This window comes from Paramisgurnus dabryanus, chromosome 7, assembly GCF_030506205.2.
Source record: "Paramisgurnus dabryanus chromosome 7, PD_genome_1.1, whole genome shotgun sequence".
Lineage (NCBI taxonomy): Eukaryota > Metazoa > Chordata > Actinopteri > Cypriniformes > Cobitidae > Paramisgurnus > Paramisgurnus dabryanus.
The window spans coordinates 23,650,070-23,676,638 of record NC_133343.1 but is presented as its reverse complement, the minus strand read 5'-3'; the positions used below and the strand labels follow the sequence as shown (position 1 = coordinate 23,676,638).

At 37.1% G+C, this 26,569-nt stretch overlaps 1 protein-coding gene across 2 annotated transcripts in view; it reads left to right on the top strand.

The window, feature by feature from the left end:
* brinp3a.1 (bone morphogenetic protein/retinoic acid inducible neural-specific 3a, tandem duplicate 1) overlaps positions 1-26,569 on the top strand; it is a 53,480-nt gene that overhangs the window by 5,796 nt on the left and 21,115 nt on the right. For both annotated transcript variants that reach the window (XM_065272686.2, XM_065272685.2), the window contains exons 3-4: positions 13,211-13,398; positions 15,441-15,625. In XM_065272686.2, coding sequence (XP_065128758.1) covers positions 13,211-13,398; positions 15,441-15,625 — 373 coding nt within the window. The remainder of the gene's footprint in view (positions 1-13,210; positions 13,399-15,440; positions 15,626-26,569) is intronic.

Sequence of the window (26,569 nt, the reverse complement as noted above, 5' to 3'; positions counted from 1 at the left end):
TTCTAAAAAGCCTGAGTCTGGGACTAAATGGGTTTGAAGCTGAACATATAATTTGTGTCGAGAGCATTAAATTAATATCATAATCACATTTTTGACAGAGGTGGCTTTTAACAGCTTTTTTGAGCTCCTCAAATGATTAAATATTCCCAAAAATGTATAAATGCCTTAATGCCTGAAGCATTAAAGGTCAGTTATTAGCCTAAAACCTCTTTAGTGTGATCTAATAGATAAAAATGTTTAACACAAAGGCAATAATCTCTGAAAATTTTCCATTAAAGCCTTGGACCATTGATTTTGTAGTGCCTGACACTAATTTGCGCTATTTAGAGGAATGTTTAACCTAATGCAGTCATCTGTGTACCGCATACTGAATGTTACCGGATGACAGCTGGGCTCTGTGTAAATTCTTTGAACTTCTCTTATCAAACAAATATCTCAGCATTGGCCTGGAAATCAAACCGGAGCAAAGACTGTGACATGCACTGGTGTGGAATTTCAAATTAAACACATGAAGAACTTCCAGTGTGGCATTTTAGAAGTTTTTCATCGTGGATTTAAAGGGTTTGCACACCTCTTCAATGCCGTTTTGAATCCTTTTGGCTTGCTAATTAAATGATATAAAAATATATTTCTTTAACCTGACCCCTATTTGACATAAACCAAGAGATGTTTAATATATTAGTGGATTGTACACAGCTTTTTTCCATTTAGAGTTATGATGAGTTCCTGTGTAAAAGTCATTTTATACATATGTCAGTTTCACGTGGCTTTTTCATATTGACAGTGGCTGCACTGCATCTTTATTTGATTGTACTGCATATCCTACATCACATTACTTAGTATTCGCATACCGCATATGTTCTTCAATATTGTGCAGCCCTAATCACTATCATTAACAGCAAGTTACATATAGATTCCCTTGCCATTTTGAGCATTGCCATGGAAATGAAAAATTGTGTGAGGGCATGAATAGCTCCGACTAGACTGTCCCAGTTGCCATTTCGTAATTACAGTAATTCAGACACAACATAAACACAGCGTAATGCAACAAAGCCAGTTCTCACACATAATGTATGATTTACGGTCATCCATAATGTTTTTCCCTTTTAAAATCTGCAATTTGCTGTGATTGACACCCTATGACTTCATACCAACAAATGAAACCTTATCACTTTAGTTACTTGCTATGGAGCAAGAAACAGCAGAGATGCCTCAGATTACCCCACTTCACCCAATATAAGAGAGTGAGAAATGCTGGGCGAGAGCGAGCAAGAGAAAGATATCAGGGTGCTGGCGTCAGGCCCCAGCTAATCGTCTCATTATTTATGTTTGAAGACATGCATATCCCCAGAGTATGCTTGCACTCGCATTGGAAACACAATCAAGGACAAAACACCTACTGGCTGCTCGGTCATTGCAATGGTAGATTGTTTTCCTAGATCAGTTTATCAGGGCCTGGGCTCGGCACTGAGAGATGAGCTATTTGACTTTCCTTATGGGAATTGAATGATGGAAACATACAGAGATATCCGTGTTAAGTCGTATATCACGACTGACAGGAGCGATGATGATGATATGATTCAATATTTCACTATAAAAATCTGCTTTGAATAAATAAGAAATGCCCTCCGCTGACCAATTAGCTCTAATTTTAGGTCTGGAAAGTTTCTCAAAGTCCTAAATGACTCCTGCAGTGAGTACTAATGAGCATGTTTATATCAGATAACTGTGAGCATGAAGATGTGTTTGATCAGCACAACTAATGAGGTGTAGCCTGAGATCTCAATTTTCCGCAAGTTTGTCCTGAATTGAAAATCAGGTTAAGAGCACAATATAAACACATCTGGTTTGTTCACTATTACACTGCCACCTAAATAGAAAAATACTGTATTGAAAAATTATCATTTATTGAAACTATCACTTTAACTCTTTCACCGCCATTGACGAGATATCTCGTCAATTAAGAGAAAACGCTTCCCTGCCAATGACGAGATTTTCTGTCTTTCCGCAACTTTTTAAACCCGGAAGTATTGCCCTATGGCAAGCGGCTGCATGTCCGTTTCTGTTTTTAAAGATCGCTCTGAATGGGATCTCTATGAAAAGTCCGTCACAAAAATGGAATTATCTCTGCTTTTTGCTCAAAATGTGGTGTTTTTGCAGAAACCTTCCCATATTCAAAAGCTGATTGCAAAAGAACCACCGAAGGTAGGATGAAACGTTTTTTTTTTTTTGAAAGCAGAGGGTATGTTCTTTCATTTGGTATATTGTATGTTTATATATTTAAAGAAGAACATTTTCTGGAAGGCATTAAACTTTGGTGAAAATCATGAAAAACGCTGGCGCTGGCTGGCAACTTTTTTTAAAAACGCTGGCGGTGAAAGAGTTAATACAGTACTTGATTGTCCATGTTTGCATGGTGATGACCAACCTGATTTTACTGGAAAACCAAACTATTTTACAAGTTGGGTGATTTCATATTAATTTATGATGTGAATCGTACAATAATGAATGATTATTTAAAAAAAGAAAGCATGAATATCCTCCTCTGTTGCCCTAAAGACCATCACTGTCGTAAAAGCAGTTTGTACAAAACCGCTTGTACGCCATGATATTGTACGAATTAGCCAGTGGTGTAGTGGTGTCTGGAGACGTGGGTATACTCTTAATTTATGTCCCCAGTAGAAGTGGGTATAGACGGTTTCATCGGATGCACGTGATACACGTCTGGATCCGAACCTTACTTCCAGTTTCGTTTTTTTAATGGTCTGACTAGTTGCTAAACTGATCTCTTGAACAAATGCCTTGTCGAAAATAACAAATGTTTTGGTTTCCTAGGTAATCTGTTTTTTTTTTTGCTTGTTATATAAATAAACTACGTTTAAAGAACTTTGTTGTTATTTATTCTTAGCGGAGTTTACCGGAAGTTACGTGCGGACCGCGACAGCCGCTTGTTTATGTTGTTACTGCTGAAACGGTCTATACTCTTAATTTATGCCCCCAGTAGAAGTGGGTATACCCCATGCCATCAAAAAAAAAGGTGGGTATACTCCGTATACCTGCGTATACCCTGCACTACACCACTGGAATTAGCTACCAATTTTCTAAAATGCAAAATAGTTATGAATTGCCATAATATTGTGTTGTAATGACAGCTGCTCGGTGATCTGTAACTGACACACACAGTTCTGGTGAGATAAGAAAAACCAGGATAGAGGCTAAACAACAAAAAATAGCATTTAAAGGTCACATGACACACGTTTCTGCTAATCTCATGTTAATCTTGAGTATCTACAGAGTAGTATTGCATCCTTCATATCTCCAAAGAGTCTTTAGTTTTATCAGATTTAAAAAGACAGATCAGCTGTACTGTTACTTTCGGAAAAAACCCAAGCTCCTGATGTCGTACCACGGGCGGAGCGAGTCACGAGCACGCAACACACACAAAACATTATGTCACTATCTCTGGATACAATTCATTCGGGTTCCCACGGGTCCTTGAAATCCTTGAAAGTTTGTGAATCTGGGAGGAAAATTCAAGGCCCTGGGGAGTTTTTGAAAATAAATATACATATATACATGTCATTCAAAGTGCTTGAATATATTTTATGCAAGTTTTCTGGGGAAAAAAATCCATATTTCCCTGTGTGTAGTGTAGGATAATATCATAAACAATTCTAGACTTTTTGAGCACACATGCTAAACTGTTCGCTTTAAATGCTTATATCTTCTGGATGCGAATGTTGATTCATACCAAAATGCTTTTTTGCATAGTTGTGTTTGACACATGAAAACGTCTTGGGTTACGTATGTAAATGTTTTTCCCTGAGAAGGGAACGAGATGCTGCGTCTCCCTTGCCATACTTCCAATGCCGTCTTTGGCAATCTTTCAGATAGCGATATATTTCCTGGCTCCCGTGTCACTGTGTCTTTCTCATCAAGCCTCACTATTGGTTGAATTTGATATACACATTCAGACGTACTTACCCCTGGAGGCGTCCGCAAGTGTCACCGCAGTGATGCAGCGCACGTTCCCTCAAAAGGAAACTGTAAACATGTATCTTAAAAGGTAACACTAGGTAACCTTGCTCTCACTTGAAATGTGTCCCCACATTTAGTCCTTGAATTTGAGGGTATTGGACCTGGAAGTCCTTGAAAGTCCTTGAATTTGAAGTTAACATAGTTGTGGGAATGCTGTTCACTACATGTTTGTGTTGTTTACATTAAACAGTATGCACTTACACGCCAATTGCCTCTTGGTTGCTATGTGCGCTCGCTATTCTGAGAAAAGTGCCCATATAAGAACGTCTACTTTCCTTACTGCACTGCTTACGCAACAGATTTAGTAGTCGAAAAAAAAAAAACGAAACTTGTACAAATGCAGACGAAGTGCATCTTTAACTGTGTTAATAAGTCAGAATGCATGAAATACCAGTACACCCGCCCCCTTAACACTTTCCTGCCAGTGTTTTTTTTTAAATGTTGCCAGCAAGCTCTTGCATTTTTTTATGATTTTCACAAAAGTTTAATGCCTTACAGAAAATGTTTTTCTTTAAATATGTAAACATACAATATAACAAATTAAAGAACAGACCCTCTGCTTTAAAAATTGTTTTTCTCTTTTTATCACCTCTCAAATATAGGTATAGGTTCCTTAAAAAAAAATATTGAGCAAAAAGCTGAGATAATTGCATTTTTGTGAAGGACTTTTGATAGAAATCAGATTCAGAGTGATCCTCAAAACATACACAGAGTTTGAACTGTTTGCCCTAAGTGAATACTTCCACCTGGTGGATAATAGCGGAAATACGGATTGCCGGACAATGTCGTCATTGGCAGGGAAGTGTTTTCTCTTAATTGATAAGTTAACTTGTCAATGGTGGGGAAAGAGTTAATATGCAACGCAGTTTATTCAAGTGCCGTGTTTTTGACTGTGTATCACACTGAATATCTTTCTGTCTTGCTCCAATTATGCTCAATAAACTGATAAAGTGTAAGGGAATATAAACGTGTAACAGTTTTATTTTATCGTGAAAAGTTCATAAAAGGCTATGGCAATCGGATCGGCACATGTAGCTTAGATTTCTGCCCATTACCCTGGTTTTGCGTTGCATAAGTGATTGACCGATATATCTGTTTCCCAATATTTTCCCCGATATTTAAGCATTTTTTCATTATCGGATATCGTTTTCATAATATCAGATTAAACGATAACCGCAACCATCTTGCTGAAGTTTTGAGAATTGTGCGCTGGCCTGCCAGCGTCTTAAGAGATGAGACAGCAACAGCGTTCACAGCAAATATGACGGCAAAAGGACTTTTGAGTATAATTAGTTTGCTTTAATTATTCAACTTTATTTAACATAACAACCATTAATGCACAGATAAGATGTGTTATATATGTCTGATATGCAATTTATGCACCTTGGCTAAGAAATAGAGACAAACTCATACTGAGTCACGTAGACTGATCCATCAAATCCTGTCCCAATAATGACATAGCTTTACATGAACAGCCATAAATGAATCCTTGTGGGAAATAAAAACGCTGAATTAAATTTGTTTTTCTGTTATTTATGCTTATTAGTAGCCTCATGTTCACTCACCAGGTTGAAGGCTAAAGCACAGCTATCACATTTAAAAAGATTTACCGTAAGTTATGTTAACATTTACTAGATAAACATTATTTTGCTAAAAACATGTAAGTAAATGTCTGTGGAAATTAATTAATTAATTATTACCTCCACAAGCTGTCGCAGTTTGATACAGTTAATGCATGAGTAGGTTAAATGCATAGATAAACAGCACTCTGTCAACAGCCATTTCATAAGCTATACCAACTTAATATGAAATAATCTGACCTAAAACACCAGTTAAGAAATGCATTGATACTCTATATAAGCTGTTTTGTGTTACATACTTTCCGTATATTTATTACTTTGTATGCAAAGAGGGAGTGATTTTTATTATTATAAGGGTTTGTATTATAAGTATTGTGTCAAAAACAGAGGTATAACAGTAAATAAAAATCGGTTTAGCATAACGGATATCGGGCACAAAAGCATCCAAATATTTGATTCCAGTAATAAAAAAAAAATCTGTATCGTCTATTTCTTATAGGCATGGGATGGTATGAGATTTTGCCCATGTGATAACCTTAAGCAAAAATACCCCAGTTTCACAGTGTTGCAGTTAGGGGTGGGGGATACAGCTCCATAATTATATCATGATATTTGAAGAATATTTGTGGTAATGATATTTATGACGGTATAAAATATGGAAAAGGAAGGGCATTTTCCATCCAATGAGCTGTCATTGATGACAGACTACCTAATTCGAAGTATAAATCCATTGTGGTGGCAGAAGCAGCATTAAAGTGCAATAGTGAGACACGATCACACAGCAAAAGTCAAATGTAAGCAAAGTACAAACGGGAGATAAAATGGTATGAATATTTTACATCACTATGACCCTACAACAGATTTTCTACTGGTTTCCCATATACACCCAATAGATCCCAGTATACTCACTTCATTAGCTAACAATTTAGAATTGATTTTACATGTAAGTTCGCTTTTGTTCGTTAAAAACATCAAATAAATAACATCAACATTAATCATGGCACATTTGAAAACAAGTGAATAAATCAGGTTTTGATATACAGTAAACACAGGACAAATCAGCAAGTCATCTCTGTCTGTGTGTATGGTCTGTGTATGTTGTGAGATACCAGGTGTACTTTAGGACCCAGGAGTAAGCTGCACGATTGCGGAAGAAACAAACAGGGTAAAAAGGAACTTTTAACTCATCAGATCACATAATTCAAAGGAAAATGAATAGAAAAGATGGATCTGTCTAATTAAAAATTAAGTAAACGTATCAGTAAAGCTGGATTTTCCTAAATGTGAAATTTTTTTGTTTTAAATTCAGTCAGTAAAGTAAGTTACTGCCATCACAGTGGTTGTTAGTGTTTTCCCTATATAACACAACTCCTTAACACTTCAGTTTAACAGTAACTAAAGTAATTTACAGTGATGCTCTGCTAAGTAATTTGTTTAATTTTGGGCCACACATCACCAGCTGCTAGTATCTACTCTTCGCGTAACTTTACAGCTTGGTTGTACTCGTTCTGCTCTTGCTCTCATGTGTTGTTGCTGTGTGCGTTAACCATACCCCATCACGTCGTTATATCATTTATATGGCAAAATAACATGTTTTTAATCATGTAAAAAATTATACCGTGTTATTATGGACGGTATGATATGCCATCGCAACGCAAAAATGTGTTCTTTTCAAATGTCTGCAAACAACAACTTTTAAACTGGACATACTGTAATAGAAGCCTTTAAATTATAATATTATTTCTAATATATACATATATGTATGTATGTATGTATGTATGTATGTACCGGTATGTATGTATGTATGTGTATATGTATAACTATTTCGGATGGTTATGGTTTTGAAACTTTGACTCTTCAAACCTTGATAACCGGTCCATGACTAGTAAAAGATAAACGTCACAAACGGTAGTGTAAAGTAGTGCAATCAAGTCTGCTCTCGACTTAGTAGACAGAGAAACTGCAAAATTAAAAACTTATTTTAAATTAACAGGTTATGCAGACATGAGAAGGATAACACGGTATAGCTTTTGATAGATTTTCCTACGGCTTTTTGAATGACTAGGTCAGGGGTGTCAAACATGCGGATCATTATTTATACAGTTTTATTAAATATTAAATACATATTTTAAAAACCCTTTCAGGCGGGTGTCTAGTTCGTTTTTAATATGAGAGACTTGCGGAAACCAGCAAAACGCGGAACAGACTAAACACGGTGCCCAAAAATCTTGCCGTTTTATTGTTACCGCTCCCCTAAAGATCCACTGATTCCAGTAATCCACTTCATGTTTTCCCGCCCGCTCCGCAGCATCTCTGTGTCCACTCTCTGCCTGGAGAGCGAAGACAACAGTTTCCGAAGTTCGTTGCATTAACAGGTAGATTCATTACATTATATCAGTTGTTAAACCGCAGAATTCGTAATTTGGAAGTTTGTTTATGTATTTCTACCGGTAATGATTTGCTGTCGGTGTTCTAAAAGTGCTAACAACTTAGCAAGCAAACGACAAAATATCAACATACTTAGTATTAAAGTTACAATGCTTGTCTAATGGATTTAATGTTCCCAATCAGGTCTAAGTTAATATAAACACTAAATTTGCTGTTGTTGGCACACTTTGTAGACAAAAAATAAAAAAAACACCAATGCCTTCAGAAAATATAGACAGAGAACGGAAAGGGAGGCTGCTAAAGGCAGTTCAACATTACAAACATGGATTCAAAGCTCCATCAAGCCAGCAGCTAAATCATATTGAATATTTAGCAGATTGTCACACTTTAATTCTTGTTATTATATATCCCATTATAATCACTTGTCTAAGTTGATGCTAGTAATATAACACATAATATTTATAATACTTTGTTAAAACCATAATAATAGTACCACCCCAATAGTGCCATTTTTGGTTTGGGCCACTGCCCCATCTAGCATTTTCATTTTCTAAATGACTGTTCTCATTAAAAATATATTCCAAAGAAAAGTGAATGGTTTATAAATAATTTTGGCATTAAGGCAAAAGAAGTAAAAATTAAAGCTTTTCAACCTAAGGTCAGTGGATTTTGTACAGATTTAAATTTGTGTGTATAATATGTACAGTATGACTGTGACCTTATGAAATGTAGTTTTCACAGAGCTGTGTGTTTCTCTAGTTTTCTTGCTAAAAAAATTAATTAATTGGTCTGTTTAGTTAATTTTGACACAATTATCAGCACACTAAGGTTTAAAAAAATTATCCGGCCCGCACTTCGTGGCATTATTTACCATCCGGCCCTCAGCCTAAAATGAGTTTGACACCCCTGGACTAGGTGGACTATGGACCGTGATGTCACTGTGTGCAAGAAGCCTGACAAATCTCCAAATCCTGCGTAAATGCAGTTTTCTGTGTAGCTGGTTTATTGATTTGCATAAAAAAGGTTTCTATAACAAGCCGATTTTTTGATAGATATCCACTTATTCCGGGCATGTAAACGCACTCATTGAAGTGGTTAAAGATACATATCAGACAAGATGGCAAACTCCAAGCCTTACTAAACACGGATTAAAATTGTCATATAAATAAAAAACATATTGAAGTTAGCTATAAAAACATTCGACCAACCTAAAAATGTGTTAAATCTCTTACGGATTATTATTTATTTAAAAAATTTAATTGTATCTTCTATTAATTTAAAGAGAAACAATGTGCCACAATCATTTTATATACAGTATTTGGTCATTTTATTGAAGATTGCATTTAAAAATAATCCAAATGTTCCGAAAACAATTTTGTTCATATGGTACAATAAAGCAGGTCTCATTTGCTGATAGGATGACACTTTTGTTCTCCCTTTGGTTTCCGACCGTTCCTCTGGAGCATGTTTTCACTGTTGACTCCGTGTAGTTGTTAGTCTCTGTAGGGAAGCCTGGCAGGTAGTTCTTCAATATGCCTTCTCCCGCTGTGAGGCTTCAGCGTGGGCTCAGTGCTGGATTAGCCTCCAGCTCCATCTATAGCTGTCCATCAAGAACTTTGTGCTCTGACACAATGTCGATCATACTTTCTCTCACCATCCTTTCTTTCTCCTTCACTCTTTCCATCCATTTGTCTTCCTCTGCCTCGTGCAGTTTTTCCCTCCTGCTGACAATAATTGTCATATTTTGTCAGCCTTATTATTTAGATGCATAAACAGTTAGCAGGCTATAATCTGCTGTGGATATTGTATATAATATTTATCTCAGTACATTTTGAGTGAAGGATTATATATTTATCTATAAAGCCAAAAAACATCAATTTCCCTAACTGATAAATATGCTAAGATGATATGCGGAGTAATTATTTAACATTTTTCATGATACGGCCAATAACGGATAAATAGGCATATTAAGCATTTACTATTTTGTGTCATTAAAAATAAATAAAATGATGAATTTTAAATGCTACAGCTGAACTACAGTGTCACAACATGGTACAGTATGAACCTTAAATGTCCAGTTCTTCCTGTGTTTTTGAAACTTGATTGTGTTTACATTGTGCAATATAACATTTGTTCATGGTTTACACTTTTTCAATTTACTTATCTCTATAGCGCTGTTTTCACTGTCCTCAGAACGGGCTGATGTCTTCCTTGTCCTATGAAGTCCCTCCTTTAGAAATATGTAAGAGTTGTGATTGTGTAGCTTGTATAGTGTGTTGTGATTCGATAGCAACTTAGCTTGCCGTTAGCTTAGCTGGCGACTGACTTATTCCTGTTGGAGGAGTTTAGTCAAAAAACTGTTCTAGTGACGTCATTAAAGCAGGAAGTAGAGGACTGTAGTCCAAACCATCCGTTCACTGTAGGCTTTGAAATACGAATTCTGTTAAAGAAAATATATCGCCTGGCAATGAACTTTGAGCTTTATCATTTTACAGGCATTTTTATGCTATTATAGCAACATTACACACTAACTAGGGTTTAAAAATGGGATCAGAAGAACGTGACCTTTAAAAAAAACCTATGAGATCTGCTATAAAATGATCTATGGGATGCTAGAGTTCAGAGAGGTATAACCCTTGCATTTCGATGATTGGTTGGGTACAGTACAGTCCAAGAGAGATATGTGTGTATTTATCTGAAACTGAGTAAACATAACCCTTATAATAATGCACATGCTACAACCGGAATATTTGAAGAGCTCAGATAAAAAACGGCTTGAGGCCGGGATAAGGAAGATTTAAAGTAGGCTTATTTGATGAACGTATAATACGTGCCGAGTTCATTCGGTCAACAACATTATTATTTGGTTGTATTTAAAGGCTTTTGCTCTTCATTTGTAGCCTTGAAAGTAATACAGAAACGAGTCAACCATTTTTATGTTTTACAACTGCATCTAACTAAAAGGCTTAATAAAAATTATATGACATGGAAATTAGCACTTATCGTGTTTTTAGTGTCAATGCAAAAGTAAATAAGCTTCTGCCTAAGCATTTAAAGCTAACATAAAAGTATACACTATATACCAAAGTACTAATTTGGTGTGATATCATGTACGGTACAAACATAAACTCTTATTGTCAATATTTAATTTCGTTTTATTACTTAATGAGTATTAAAGGTTATATAAGGAACATTTAGTTGTATTGTGCTTAGCAGTTTTGCTATAAATGGGAGACACTAAAAGGATAGTGACAGCTTGATTTTATCCAAAACAAAAAAATAAAAAACCTCCAGCTGCGCTCATTGAACAGACTCCCTTTACATTTTCTCTGTGAAAGAAGCTCGCCATTGTCCCTGATTACTCCCAGACAGGCGTGCTTCAATGCAGAAGTCATTCAAAATAACCTCAGATTGCACCATTATGCCAAGGACAACAGTTTTTAGACCACGCCAGGGCCTTAAACTAAAACATTGTGAAAAAATAAAGTTGCTGCACAGAAAGATTTGAATTGCATGCAGGGGGGTCATGCGTTCTTTGCTTAACTAAATATGTGCCGTCCTCATGCACTCAAACTGCGTGAAGGTTTCTCAGATCTCTCTTTAAATTCTGATGTTTTTCTCTTTGTACCCCTGTGTCTTTCAAAGCCTATACTCATAAATTGAAATTTATAGTGTTGCGTAGGTTCTATACCCTAGCTATGCTGTAGGGTCTGCACAGGCTGAGCGTAGCTTGACGCGCAACTCACCAAAATTTAAACAGCACATCCGGACCGCACAGGTGAACGTGATTTCACCAAGTAGGATGTGATCCTGGATCAACACCATTGTTGGTCCTGGATGAACATTTCATTAACCAATAAGATTGCAGGATTAGGGTGTATGTTAGATTTAGGTTTAGGATTGGGTTAGGGGCTTTTAAAAAATACCCCTCAAACTATTATTTCACACTAATTTGAGGGTTTAAAAATGGTTAGGGTTTGAGTTACAGGTAAGTTGGGGTATCTTGGATTAAAATGTTGATCCAGGATCAACAAAAATTGTTGATCCAGGATCACATTTAACTTGATGAAATCTAAGCGACCTTCAGCACGGACCGCAAGCAATGTGATTGGTCCACTAGATCCCCTCCCGTCAGGTAAAAAAATGCAATGCATTTCTTCATAGGCATTTCCGCCTATGAAGTTGAGGAGTGATTTAACTCAAACTGCAACCAAAGTCACTGTCTATTTATCTTCGTCACTGTTGGTCAAATCATACATGTGCCTTTAACCCTTATACTTTTTTTTTCTTTGATGGAAATAGATGAAGAGGTGAATTGTTATCCATATACTCAGTGTTGGGGAAAGTTACCTTTAAAAGTAATGCATTACAATATTAAGTTAGTTCCCAAAAAAGTAACTAATTGCATTACTCAGTTACTTTTCATGGAAAGTAATGCTTAAGTTACTTTTAAGTTACTTTTAAGTTACTTTTTCATACTTGGCTGAGGCTTGATTTCTTTCAGGTGTTGTAGGTGTTTTTTATGATCGCAAAAAATGTCAAGCTCTGGCCTGCCATCTCTGTTTCTGACTCAAACTGTTCCCGCTCAGGCGCACAGTGTGCGTAATTCTACGTTAATATGTTCAGTTTAATTCAGTACATTATTTTACTTTTTAAATTGAATTAATTAAATTGAAAAGTAACTTGCATTACTTTTTTAAAAAAGTAACTCAAATATTAATGTGTACATTTATAAAGTAATGCATTACTTTACTCGTAACTTCAGAAAAGTAATATTATTACGTAAAGCACGTACTTGTAATGCGTTACCCCCAACACTGCATATAATTAAATTGAATTGTAATGTCCATACAACTTTATGATGGCAAAGACCCCAAAATATGGTAAAACCTTTACAAAGGTAACCCCACATCCTAAAAATTTTATCTTGTTTTTTTTTATATTTTCTGGGGAACCTTAAAAACCTTATCCCCTTATAATTTTTTACCTCAAGTGGATTTTGGGGTATGGGTGGTACGGACATAATTATTCAATTATTGATTTAATTCATTATACTGTATGCACCTGCAGGAACAGGGTATTTGTCTTTTGTTCTCCATTTCATGAAAAAAAATGATCCTCGCCCTCCTGTGCACATTGTGGCTAACATGAAGGACTTTCCAAATAAGGTGTCTGTGTGTGTGTATTTGTCTTTGACCTTGCAGAGAGTTTGGGCGCTGGAAGGTGAACAGCCTGGCTCTGGAGAGAGAGGAAAATGGCGTGGCTCTACCCCTCGATCCAGAGTTCATGCAAACCATCAGGCAGCTGGGCCGCAGACCCACCCTCAGTGCCATTACCGAGAACATCATCAGGAAATATGGCACACACTTTCTGCTTACAGCTACACTTGGAGGTACTTGATCAGAGCTGCCTGTTCGTTTTAAAAGAATGTCATTTCCATAATAGATGCTAGGAGAGAAAACGGTACTGTGTCTTTACTACACCTTGGTGTCTTCAAATGGCAATTCTCTTTTGATCATTTAAAGTTTGAGGTAGGTGTGCTTTTTTAAAGTTGGAGACATGAACATTTAAGATCAGCTATTTATAAGAATAAAATATTAAATTGCTAAACTACTAAGAAGTTGTATTTATTATTATTAGTTATTGCAGTTGCTAACATGAAACAACAATAAACGATACTTTTTCAGCATTTATTAATCACGTTAAGTTAGCATTTTTTAATACATTACATCAAAAGTTGAATGTGTTAACATTAATTAATGTACACTGAACTAACATATACATTTGTATTTGGCATTAACTACCATTATTTAGCAAGGATAAAAATGTAAAAAAAAACGTGTTGCTCCTTGTTTGTTCATGTTAGCTAATGTAATTTACTAATGTTAACAAAAAAACCATAATGTAAAGTGGTACCCTACAAAAGATGGATATAAGGTTACAGCAGCCAATAGTATTTGGAAATCTTTTTGAGGAAAAAAAGTATAACATTGGTCCTACTTTATATTAGATTAAACGTATATGTCTTTAACTTACATGTACAATACTTTAATATAGCTATTACTGTAAGTGTGTTACATTATATTTACATTTTAAGTATCTGCCATGTTATTAGGGAGCATGCACACCAAAGTTTTTACGCTGGTGGTTTTTAAAGGGGCGTGCACACCAAAGCTTTTACGCACGCGGCCGGCGCATGTTTTTTTAATTGTTTTCAATGGAAGCACAGCGTTTTTCAAAACAGCTGGCGCCCTGCGGTTTTTCCGTGCTCAGCGCTGAGAGTTGAAAGAGATTCAACTTTGGGTGAAAAGCTCCGTTCAACAATGTCAGTTCTCACACGGCCATCCAATCACAGTGGAGGAATGGCGGGACAAATATCACAACAACCAATCGGCTCACAGCTCAAGTATCACAGCTACCAAAGTGCTCAGCTAAAGAAAGCTGGCACTCAGCTTAAAATAAACAGCTGGGATTCGGCATCCTTCAGGCGTTTTCAGCCACATTTAAAAGTTTTGGTGTGCACGCCCCATAATGGAAGCATGGCGTTTTTCTAAAAAAAAAAAATTCCGCACTGAAAGACGGCGCTCAGTGTTTTTTCCTTGCTCAGTGTTGAGAGTTGAAAAATATTAAATTTTGGGTGAAAAGCTCAGCTCGTCAAAGTCAGCTCTCACACAGCCGTCCAATCACGTTGGAGGAGGGGTAGGACAAATATCACAACAACCAACCGGCACATCGTACAACGCCTGATAAACAAAATCACAGCAACCAAAGCGCTCAGCTGAAGAAAGCTGTCAGTCGGCTGAAATAAAGCTGTCCGTCGGCTGTGTAAAAAAGCTTTAGTGTGCAAGCCCCCTTATACTCTTGATCCTATCTCTAGCTCTAAACCCATCACTAACCCTAAACCTAACACACAAGTACACAATAAGAACATTGTATTAAATACTTATTACTGTGCAATTACACAGAATACACCTAACATACCATGAAACCACACATTTAATAGTATAACAAATACTATTGCATTATGTAATGGTAAACATGTCAGTAGTTAATGTACAGTACTGTACAATGTAAAAAAATTAAACTACCGTATTTTACGGACTACAAGTCGCACTTTTTTCATAGTTTGGTGGGTGCTGGAACTTATAGTCAGGTGCGACTTATACGTCAAAAATATTTCATATGAACCAAGAGAAACCATTACCGTCTACAGCCGCGAGAGTCCGCTATATTCTGCTCCTGTATTTATGTAATTTAATGGATTCAGTGATATTATTCTATATATATATAAATTTTTATTCGTTCCATCTTTTCCCTCTTCTGTGTCTGTATTTTGTCTATTTGTTTAGATACGTCTCCATTCATAAAATAAACAAACCGAGCCCTTATTTTTCCAATTCCTCAACCTGTATTGTTGCCTTGCCCCTATTGCAGGTGAAGAAGCTTTGACTATATTTGTGGACAAGAGGAGGCTGAGCCGCACGACAGACCTGACTGACTCAAATGGCACGGCCATCACTCTGGAGACCCTTCACCAGCTGGCAGCCTCCTACTTCATAGACAGAGAGAGCACTCTGAGAAAACTACACCACCTCCAGATCGCCTCCACTGCCATCAAGGTAACCCTGTGGCCTAGATGCACATGGACCAGGGGACCTGACCCCACGTCTGAGCGCTTATTTTTAGAAGGAGCTCGGCTTTATCCATTGTTTTGCAGCTTTGTGGGGTACAGAGATTAGAGAGACCCTGCACTTTACCCTTTCTGATTGGATCATGGGTGTTAAGTAGCGAGAATAAAGTCTGCTTTGAGTTTACACGAACGTTAGTTTACTTCACTTCAGTCTTAAAAAAAGTAAGAAAAATCAATCTTGTATCGATTTTCTTGATTACTGTTGTATTGCGTTTGACAGGTGCTTTTAGGCACATATTTAGCTTTAAGCAAATGCCGTATGACACATCATACATCATAATCCACAGCAGGTTACCCGTAGCAAGCAATGTGTGTCAGGTCAGTGACTGTGCTCGAAACAGTAACCCAAATACTCTAAATTAAATGAGTTAACGGCCTCGGCACAAGACACAATGGGGGAATTCACAAAAAGTTGTATAGGCGACAGCACAGTGCTACAGTATACGCAGGCATACAGGGACATAGCACTGATAGTAAATAGGCAATATGAATTATGGGTGATTGTTAAATAAGGTGCATGTATATACGCTCATCTTATATAATTGACACAAGTGCCTGCAGTTTTTTTTTTTTTTGTTAATTGGTTAAATTGTTTGTCTAAAAAAATAAACTTCAGTATATCAGTGAACTGTACAAACTGCAGTTGATTTGTAGGCACAGAAAGCAAGACACATCATTTTCTGACAGCAAGTGTCTTAGCCTAAGAGCTTGTGAGCCATGTTGATGGAAATGAGTAGACGGAGGTCCTTAAGTTGCCTTTATCCGCCCGACATTTCTGGTGATTGATGTGAAATATTCTCAGCATCAGCAGCCTTTAATTCAGCCCATGGATTTTTACCTCACGTGGATGAAGACAGATGTGAATACAAATGCTCTCTGTACCGAATTGGTGATTCGGTCCGTATTAAACATGCAGCATCGGCTCGGTAAGAGCGGAAAAAATAGAAGCGGTATCCACTTGGGGGAGGGGTTTAAAGAGAATATATCAAATAAATAAATATAAAGGAGCTGGTAGAATTATGTCTCGGTGTGACGAATGATCATTTCCATTTCAATAATTTCTTTGAGAGCCCATCCTATTTGTCAGCCATTTTGAATATATATGAGGTGCCGGGCTCTAATGAATAAGAGACTTATGGGGAGGATTTTCAGCACCGTCAATAATAAATGGATCTTTAACCTCTACAGCTAAGCGAGATGGTAGACAGAAAATGCAGAGAGTGCCAGTTAACATTAATCATGGCATTTAATTTTGATTTACATGAGGGAGGAGTGCGAGCTGTGGTTCATAACAATCGGGGCATGTTTCGGATTGTCTGGACGGTTTGGGCAGTCAGCTGCATTTTAATGCTGCACTGATACATTACGTTGCCTTCAACAATCACACAATATTTCACAAGGTGATATATTCAGAAGCCAATATACAGTAGTGAGTGGCCAGAATTTATAACTCTCAAGAGGTTTGCATGAAAACCAGACAATAGCTACGTTTACATGGACACCTTTTGCCTCAATCGGAAGGAAATCATTCTGATTGATAAATCTATCGTAGCGTTTACATGAACCCCTAATAATGTAATCGGACTGGTGTGCGTGTTTATATGGCACAAGTTTTAAATCAGATTTAATCATTTGACATGCGCACATTGCACAAATACTCTCCTTAAATCACTGTGCGTCTATTTCAGGTCATAATTAATAAACGACCACACTGAGCTTAGTGCCGTGCTAATTATAAAGCAGCAGCAAAACATCCAATCACGTGTGCTCAAAAAACGTGCTTGACTTCACGTGGTTCTGCAGAGACTATCCGTAAGAGCGTGTCCAAACACACGCGTTTGTGGATCAGAGTATAAATCCTGGACTGCCCGGACAACGCTGTCTCGTATCACTTTACAAAGGATTAGAAGGAGATTGGGAGAATTTAACCGACAAGACAGTCACCTCATGTGACTTCCATCAACAGTTATCAATCCGATGAAGTGTTTACATGTCATTTTAAGCGGATTACAAAAGGTATAAACCACCCCTCTCAAACCGTTTAGATTTTTAATCAGTTTGGTCCTTTTTATTCCGATTGTGGTATTTACATGGAGCATTTTTATTCGTTTTGAACATTTAAACCGATTGCAATTGTTCATGTTAACGCAGCTATTGAGTCAAGGAGTCATTAGAACATACATTTCTAATAAAAAAATGTATCTTAAATCTAAAATTCTAATTTTTGGGGGGGGCTGTGTATGTATATGATAAAAAATAATATGATACAATTTTAATTTAGCAGTTATTCTGTTTGTTTTTTCAGATCTTATTTTTTCATTTTTTTTACTTGGCCAATGCCTAAATTGCATAATTTTACTATTTTAATTAGAGATAGACCGTTATATTGGCCGGCCGATATATCGGGGCGATATTTGTGAGTTTTATGTGTATCGGCATCGGCTGATACGTGGCTGCCGTGTTCGCCGATTTTTCCGGCATTATTTACAAAGAGAGTGCTGAAAGCCGCAAGCAATTGCAAAAAACTAAAAACAACCAACCTTTTCATGACAACATCAAAAGCTCGGCCTAACAGCTGATCATAGCTGCACAAAGCGAGTTTTTATTTCTCATCTCTATATTAATTTGTAGTAGTAAAGTGCTAGGAATCAATATCCTTTGCTGATAGTTCCTCGTCATTGTGGAGAGTGCAGTTCATGGTTCCATAGCACCCTCGCCTGTTTTTGTTAAATATAGTTTTTTTTTTTTTTTAAGTTCAATAAATGCTCGTTTTTTTAAAATTGAGACTTGTAACATTTGGCATCATCATTGTGTCATTTTTATGATGTAAATTGAGTGAGCAAAAGCAGTATTCACAAATCTGTAGTCAAGTAATAAGCCTTGCCAAATCACACTTGCCTAAAGAAGGTGAATAAAACCACACAGGACTTGACTGAAAGCCAATGTTGACATTTGAAATCACCTAAACAAACACGCCACTACCCCAACAGAATCTGGACCTTCTTTTGATAGACCTGCCCCACACATACGCAACCTAGGCAATGATGTCTGTTAATAGACACGTCCCTTACTGCTGATTGGTTACAATTGTGTTTTGGTACTCTGCCTGATTACCTGAAAAAGAGGTAAAGACAAAAAATATCCCAAAAATATCCTAAGACAATAATGTAATGTCTTTAAACTATCTTCATATATATATATGAAATATATATCATAGCCATTATTTTTTTTTTCAGCTTTTCTCAATACTTTTAAAGGGACTTTAAGTAGGATTTGAAGTGTTTTATTAATCCAAATAAATGTTTTTATTCATAAATATGTCCTCATTGGTGTCAAATGATCTCCAATGCCAATGAGCCAAAGTTTAAGGAGGTGTCCATGTCGTTCCACCATATTGATAAACTATAATAGCAGAGAGGGGAAAAAAGCACTAGCCTACCAATGCGTTTCCACAACGTGTTTTAGTTCAGAACACGCAAACCATCTGAAACGGACAAGGAGATCAGTGAGTACATAACGGCTACACGCATTTGGAAAAGCGCACTAGAGAGCACTGTTCGTTTGAATGCAAAATACAATTTTACCACTAGATGGGGGAAAATCCTACATATTGTCCCTTTAATTATTTGAATCATTTGGTCCGTATTGTCATGGATCACAATATATTACAGGCAGTGGGGTCTGAAGAATAAGGTATATTCTTAAATGATGATAAAAAATTTTTAGCAGCCCAACTAAGGTTGAATGCCCTGTGTTAGTATAGCATATTTATTTCACTCCAAAAAGGGACAGATGTTAAATAAAAATGTACACCACAGGTTGCAGGCCATAACAGTATAATATTCCTGTAAACAGTGTTTTTAGCTAAAAATAACGATTTCCAGTTGTGAAAATTTATCATTGTTTTCAATGGTAACATTATTGATACAATTGGGAATGACAATAATCAAATTATTAAAAAATAACCATTAAAAAAATAGTGAAGAATAATGGCTTTGGACACCAAATGTACTTATTTCAACATTAAATACATTTTTATTTTGTACACCCAAATGTCCTTTCGACCTTCTCATCTTTTCAAGGATAAAAACATTTTGCATGCTACGAATACTCTCGCGGATTCTGTGGCAGAAACATATGAACTGTGGAAAACTTTATAAAAGATTACGTTACAGAGTAAGAGTTGGGCATTTTGCCACGGGTAGTGCTTTGACGTTTGCCTGGGTCATCAGTCAAGCATCCCGAGCACAAGCTGGGAGGCATGAAAACTCTGCCAGCACCTCAGCACCTCCCCCTGCCTCTGGCTCTCAACTGCCACAAACCAAAGCGAGAACTTCCGAATCCGGCTGTGAGAAAAGAACGCCTGGAAATCAAAAAGAACTTCCAGCTAATGCACGCAGATGAAGCTCTTTTCTAAAGAACATGCCTTTGTGTTACATTCTGAGATTTCACAAGCCGAAGCTGAGAGCATTAACCAGTACTAGGATACCCTGCTGCTTTCAATAAAGTCCCATTTTCTGTTGAGAGAAGTATAATTCCATTCTAATGCACACTTTCCTTCAATGATAAGCTTTCCCTGTAGCGCGCACACACACATGCTGGCATGGGGGGTTGTGCTAAGCCACAGCAAAGAGACGTTTTGTAAAAAACAGCTGCTTGAAATTCTCAAACGTTGAATTAGTGTGGTGTAAAAACATGCCTCATTCCAATAGAAATATGAATATTGACTAATATGCATTGATGAAATACAGGTCTCATTCTGTTTGAGACTTTGTAAAAAGCAATTTAAGTGTCAATCTTGGAAACGTTAATGACAGTTCTCATGTGTTAAAAAACTTGAATAGGAATCTTAAAATCCATTATTATTTAAATGCGCGTCTACACGGGCCCTCTCCGTGACATTTTCCACAGCTTTTGTTGGATTAATCACAGGTGGGAATTACAAAACTCTCTTTTATTCTCATTTACTATGTTGAGAAATGCAAGGCACAGCTGATATTGGTGTGCTTAGGAAATAAGCGAGGCTTATGTGCCATTATTGAACGATGCTTTGGAATACTTGATTGGTCAATTTAGTAGTCAAATTTTTTTCTAAAATGACTATTACATACTAATTACATTTACGCATTTGGCAGACTTTTATCCAAAGTGACTTACAGTGCATTTAAAAGCCTCTAAACGCAACCACTGTCAAAAATGGGATAATGATATTAAAGAGCACCTATTTCTAGGGGTGTCACGGTTCTCCAAATCCTCGATTCGATGACATTTTCGATTCTAAGGTCACGGATCGATTCGATTCTCGATTTTTATTTATTTTTTTAAACAAAAAATGATAGGCCTTAATTATTATTATTACTATGATAGATTCACATTAACATGCACGTTGCGTGCTTTACCTCGCATGAAGGTTTGTGGGCTTCACAGAGAGCTTGTAGATAGAGGATTCTTCTTGCACACACATGGACTTAATGCGCACGTCTTGGACTCCTAGCATCTGAAATTAAAGCGTCATAAGCAGCTGCGCTTCTCTCTGTCTCACGTGCACACGCTCTTACATCTATCCGAAGTCTAAACATAAACTAAAGTAGTAATCCTTATGTATTTAGTTTTTTGTATTTGTTTAGTTTTATGCGTTTCATGCGAGCTGAGGCAAACTATCCATTTTGCTTAAAATATAACCCGCTGCATCTTGGCGGCTCTCTCGCGCACGTGCAGAGAGCCGCGCTCTGTCCGAAGTCAGATCACTAGGTAGTAATCCTGTTTATGCAATGCATTTCAAGGAGTTGTAGCAATACATCCCTCGGGTTCCGCTGGATGGATGTTTTTAAAGGCACCTCTGAGAGGTTTATTTTCCCTGCTTGGCAAGCCGACCAGACGTGACATGAGGGCGTGATAAACATTTTTAATTCAAAGTTCGAGGTTGTGACTTAATTTCGATCGATTTCGATTTAAAATCGAAATCGTGACACCCTTACCTATTTCATTGCTAAAAATGTTATTTTGTGTATTTGGTATAAAACAATGTGTTTGCGTGGTTTATGGTTAAAAACATTATTTTCCACATAACCGTACATTTTTGTAGATCCAGATTTCACGCTCTTCCTGAAACGCATGGATTTAAAAAGCACTGTGTCCCTGATTGGCCAGCTAATCTGTACATCATAATTGGCATGAATACCTCTGACGTCAGCAGGAAATGTGACGCTCCTTGCCATGTTTGAAAGCTTCGGTTGCTAACAGGAGTTAACTTACAGGCTGTGAGTCCGAAGCGGGAGGAATTATGATAATGTCGGTCTTGTTTACATCACCAATCCCAAAAAGTAAACTGTTCCCTACAATCCGTGTGTTTGTTGTAGTTCAAGAAAATATATTTACGTTGGTGACAATAACTTTTGTCATCGTTTACTTTGGGGTATGTACCTTTTGCATATAGTTAACATGTACTAATACACACTTACACACCAAAGGAAAAAAACGTAAACCGTACAATAGGTGCTCTTTAACCGAATGCTCTTAAGATCTATTATATGTTCAACAAATACTTTTGCTTAAAATCTTCTAGAATGATTTACAGAATGTGACCTTACAAATACATGGTGATTTGACTTTTTATGGATGGCATTAGTGAATAGAGAGCTAGAGCAGTGTTGTGATTCTCATTCTCGATCGTGATGCGGTACTTTCAGTTTTATGACCTGTAGGCTATAGCTTCGTTCTTTATTTTGTTTACTTCATTCCTTGTCACTTTCACATCCTGAATTTATACTTCGAATGCATATTGCAGACCTTCTTTCTGCTTTTGTCTGAAATTAACAAGCCAGTTCAATCTGTTGAAGTTGTTTTCCAGAAATTATGATTTCACGATAATCCTTTCTAGTGCAGTGGGAGTGCTTTGGCTGATGTTGGATATAGCAAAAGGTGACAGGTCTTTGCGAAAAGTCAACTGAGCTACAGGAAGGAACACCAATATATTGGTTCACCCAAGACATTTTTGTCATTAATTTCTAACCCTCATGTCGTACCACACCCATAAGACCATTGTTCATCTTTGCAAATAAAAAAATATGAAATCCAAGAGCTTTCCGAGCCCCTAAAGTAGGGCTAGTCAACTGGCGGCCCACGGTCCAAATGCGGCCCTTCAATCATCTTTATCTGGCCTGCCGGTCATCTTTGTCTGATTTAAAATCAATGTGGTTGCTTTTACCTTTCCACTGTACAGGACAAATAATGGCCAATGAACCGGAAGGAGAGTCAGAGGTGCCAACCATCTGTGGGTGCATAATTATCGACTCCAATTTATGCTTTGGATCCATTAAAAAATATAAACTTGTGCGACTACACCACATGTGACATGCCAACCGGAAGTGATGTATTTCAGTGCATTCCAATCAAAACACTGTGTGCAAGGTGAAAATTATTAATCCTTTTTTGTTTAACTTGAATCCTTAAAAAATGATTGATTACTGATAAGTAAATTATTAACTAAGTAAATATATATATATTCGGAGATTAAAAGCTCTTGCGCTGAAATGAGCTTCTCTCCCATGTTGACACCTGCCACTAGGGGGCAAACTCCGACAGTCGTGTCCAGATGGTATACAATGGAAAGGCGGTTTAGCCTACATTTATGAAGAGTTTGGTTCCAAAACGTGATAAACAACATTTAAAAAAAAAGTTACAGCCAAAATCATTATTGTATTTGGTCAGTATTAAAAAGTAAATTCTTCATTTTACGCAAAATCCGATATCCACCGTGTTATTTTGTAATCTTTTCTCCCTTTTTTTCCAAAACGCGATAAACGCCAGACCTCCTTCTCTGCAGAATGCAATAAATCCACTTAACCAATCACAGTGCACCATTCCACGCAGTGTTAACAATAATGTCAGCGCCAGAGTCGTATAATAAGAGAGTTACGACACTCACATAGACGTCCGTTGGAAGAATGGAATGCGGAAGTAACAGCGTGTCATGTAGTGACCCATAGCTCCAAATGACCCATAGTTCCAAACGCAGCACTGAAACCCATTCATTTCAATGACACCTGCTGGTAAATCGATGAAATTACTGTTTCTCTTTACATTTTCGGACATTTCATAAATATAGTCAACAGTGGTATTTTATGAACTCGGCTGTAGGTAATGACTCGTTAATAATAACTTGTAAATTTTTTGTATTTTAATGAGTTGTGTATAATGTGTGAATAATATAGATTTAATGGTTTAATATTGTATTACTGGTGGCCATCTACTTTAATATATACTTATCATATCTTTTTGTATCTATTACGAGTAACACTAGGGGGTATTAGCGAGTAGCTAAATGCCTCATAAGAAAGTCACACTGCTTCACAATGCTGCTATGTGTTTCATTGTGTTTGGTAGGTAATACGAGTGATGTATCCTCGAAAATCATGTATAATTATATTAACATTTAATGTGTACTATAAATATAATTAAATATGAATTTAGTGTGTTTCTGTTATGTTTCATTGATAACCGCGTTGGCGATCTTTTTGTTATTTTAATATAGTAAAAGTGTAGGAATTATGTTTTTAGCAGATTGATAGCCATTTATATAGCCATATTTTTGCTACAAAAATAAAAAATTAACTGTGTTGCTGTAGTTGCTATAGATAACCACAGTTATCTTTGGGTCACCATTAACTGTTTATTTTTATTAACTGATTTACTGTATTTCCATCACTCCCTAGTAAAAAAAAACGTTATACACATAGTAAGTATAGTAATCAATTCACATTACAAGTTAAAATTTACCTAAAATAGCTGAAACCCTATGCAAACAGATTGACAGCCCGGCTTGGTTTGGAACTGTAGAACGTTGAATCACGTGACCGTGCGGCGGCAAGATCAAAGCGTGTCATTACTCTCTCTTTATACGACTCTGGTCAGCGCTAAGCACTTTGAAAACACAGGCAATACTAGTTTTCCTCATCTACTTTTTACTTCGTGATCAACAAACAAAATGGCATTGATAAACCTGTGGTGGTTTTCTTTGGCGGGGAACAAATGTAAGCCATCAAAATCGAATAATTTACGCAAAAGGCACTCAGGCGAAGGAAAAATGCCAGCTGTTGCTTGTTCTCACACAACAGCATCAAGCTTCTGCCAAGCTAACACATTGACACACATATATAATAGTTAAAAGTAGGGCTGCAACAACGAATCGATTAAATTGATAAAAATCGATTATTAAAAGAGTTGGCAACAAATTTCATAATCGATTCGTTGTGTCACGTGACGCAGAGACGTTTAATAAAAAAAAAGAAAAACTTCAGTTAAGCGCGGAGCGGACACACTCGCACTGCGTCCCAAACCGCCTAATTCCATACTATAGTAGGCAAAGAGTACGAGAAGTAGTGCTTTTCGCCTACTATATGGTATGGAAATATGCGGTTTGGAACGGAGCGTCTGTCTCTCTCGCGCACTGTTGCTTGCAGAGTTCGGCGCCTCATAGACAAGGCGGAGAAAAGACAGAGCGGCGGAGAAAAGATAAAAAAACAGCAAAGGTAGAGGAAAACCACATGTCAGTGTTTTACTCCTCCCAAACGTAAGCGCGTCACCTGGAAGTTAGCCGGCAAAGAGGTAAACAAACAAAGACGACATGCTTATGCTTTATGGAGCGACAACAGCGAGAAAAAAAAGTTTCTAGAACGAATAAAAAACTCCATTGACAAACTCCAATGATATTAAAGAAATAAAACGTTGAGAGAGAGTTGTATGATCGCTTTTCCCCGTCATGTACCTGTATGTTAAATCATCGCGCCGTCACTCTCCTGCTGTTCTGTACTGCGCGCTCCAGCTGATGCTGAGCAAGGAGACGCGCGTGCCCGGCCCAACATACAGTACAACATACAGTAAGTGCCGCTTTTTGTTGCATAAACATCGTCTTACATTTTTTTAAGGCGAAGTAATGAATGGTGTATTTGCATTTTGCGCGGGAGTAGAATATGCATTTTCCGTTTTCACAAGACGCATTTATGTGACCAAATGTTAATGGAACAGTTTTAACAAATTAGATAGCTTTTCGATCAGAGAAAACACATAAAGTCAAATATAAGGTACAAAGCTGTCACTGGTGCAGTACCCTTTATAAAAGGTCCTAATATGTACCATTTAGGTACAAATATGTATCTTTGAACTGCCAATATGTACTTTTGAAGTACTAATATGCACTTTTTGGGTACAGAGGTGTACCTTTTTGAAAGGGTACTGTCCCTGCCCTGTAGACAACAGCACAACTATCAAGGCCCAGAAAGGCAGTAAAGACATTGTTAAAATAGTCCATGTGACTACAGTGTTTCAATCTTCACGAGAACACGAATGCCCCATTAACAGCTGCTAGGCGGACACATCTGTGGAGCAGTCTAATGAGGCATCTATGTATGTATATATAATGCATAACGCAGGTGTTTAACAAGCATGAGCTGCTTTCGTTTTGGAGACTGACTTTATGAGTACAAAAAGTATTCATGTAACTTCATGATCTGGTAAGTAGTTTAGTAAGTGGAAAAGTAATTCAGTCCTGATCATCCTGTTGGGTTTTGATTTACAATATCATCAGCTGACAGTACATTTATCCCTTTTGTATTTACGTGATTTTTCAGTGCAGCAGTAGGTTTGTAGTAGGTTGTTATATGGGTATAATAGATCAAAAATGGCTCAATGACCATGTAGAGAATGACACGTCAGGGATCGCCAGACGATCTTTAATAAAGATACAGAGGACAGTTTTATGAACTTCAGAGCAGTTGAGCCTTAAAGTTACATGCCACAAATGACCCATTTCCATTAAAACTTCCCATACACGCCACAATAGAAGCGACCTTTATACCAGTTCCTGATCCCATTA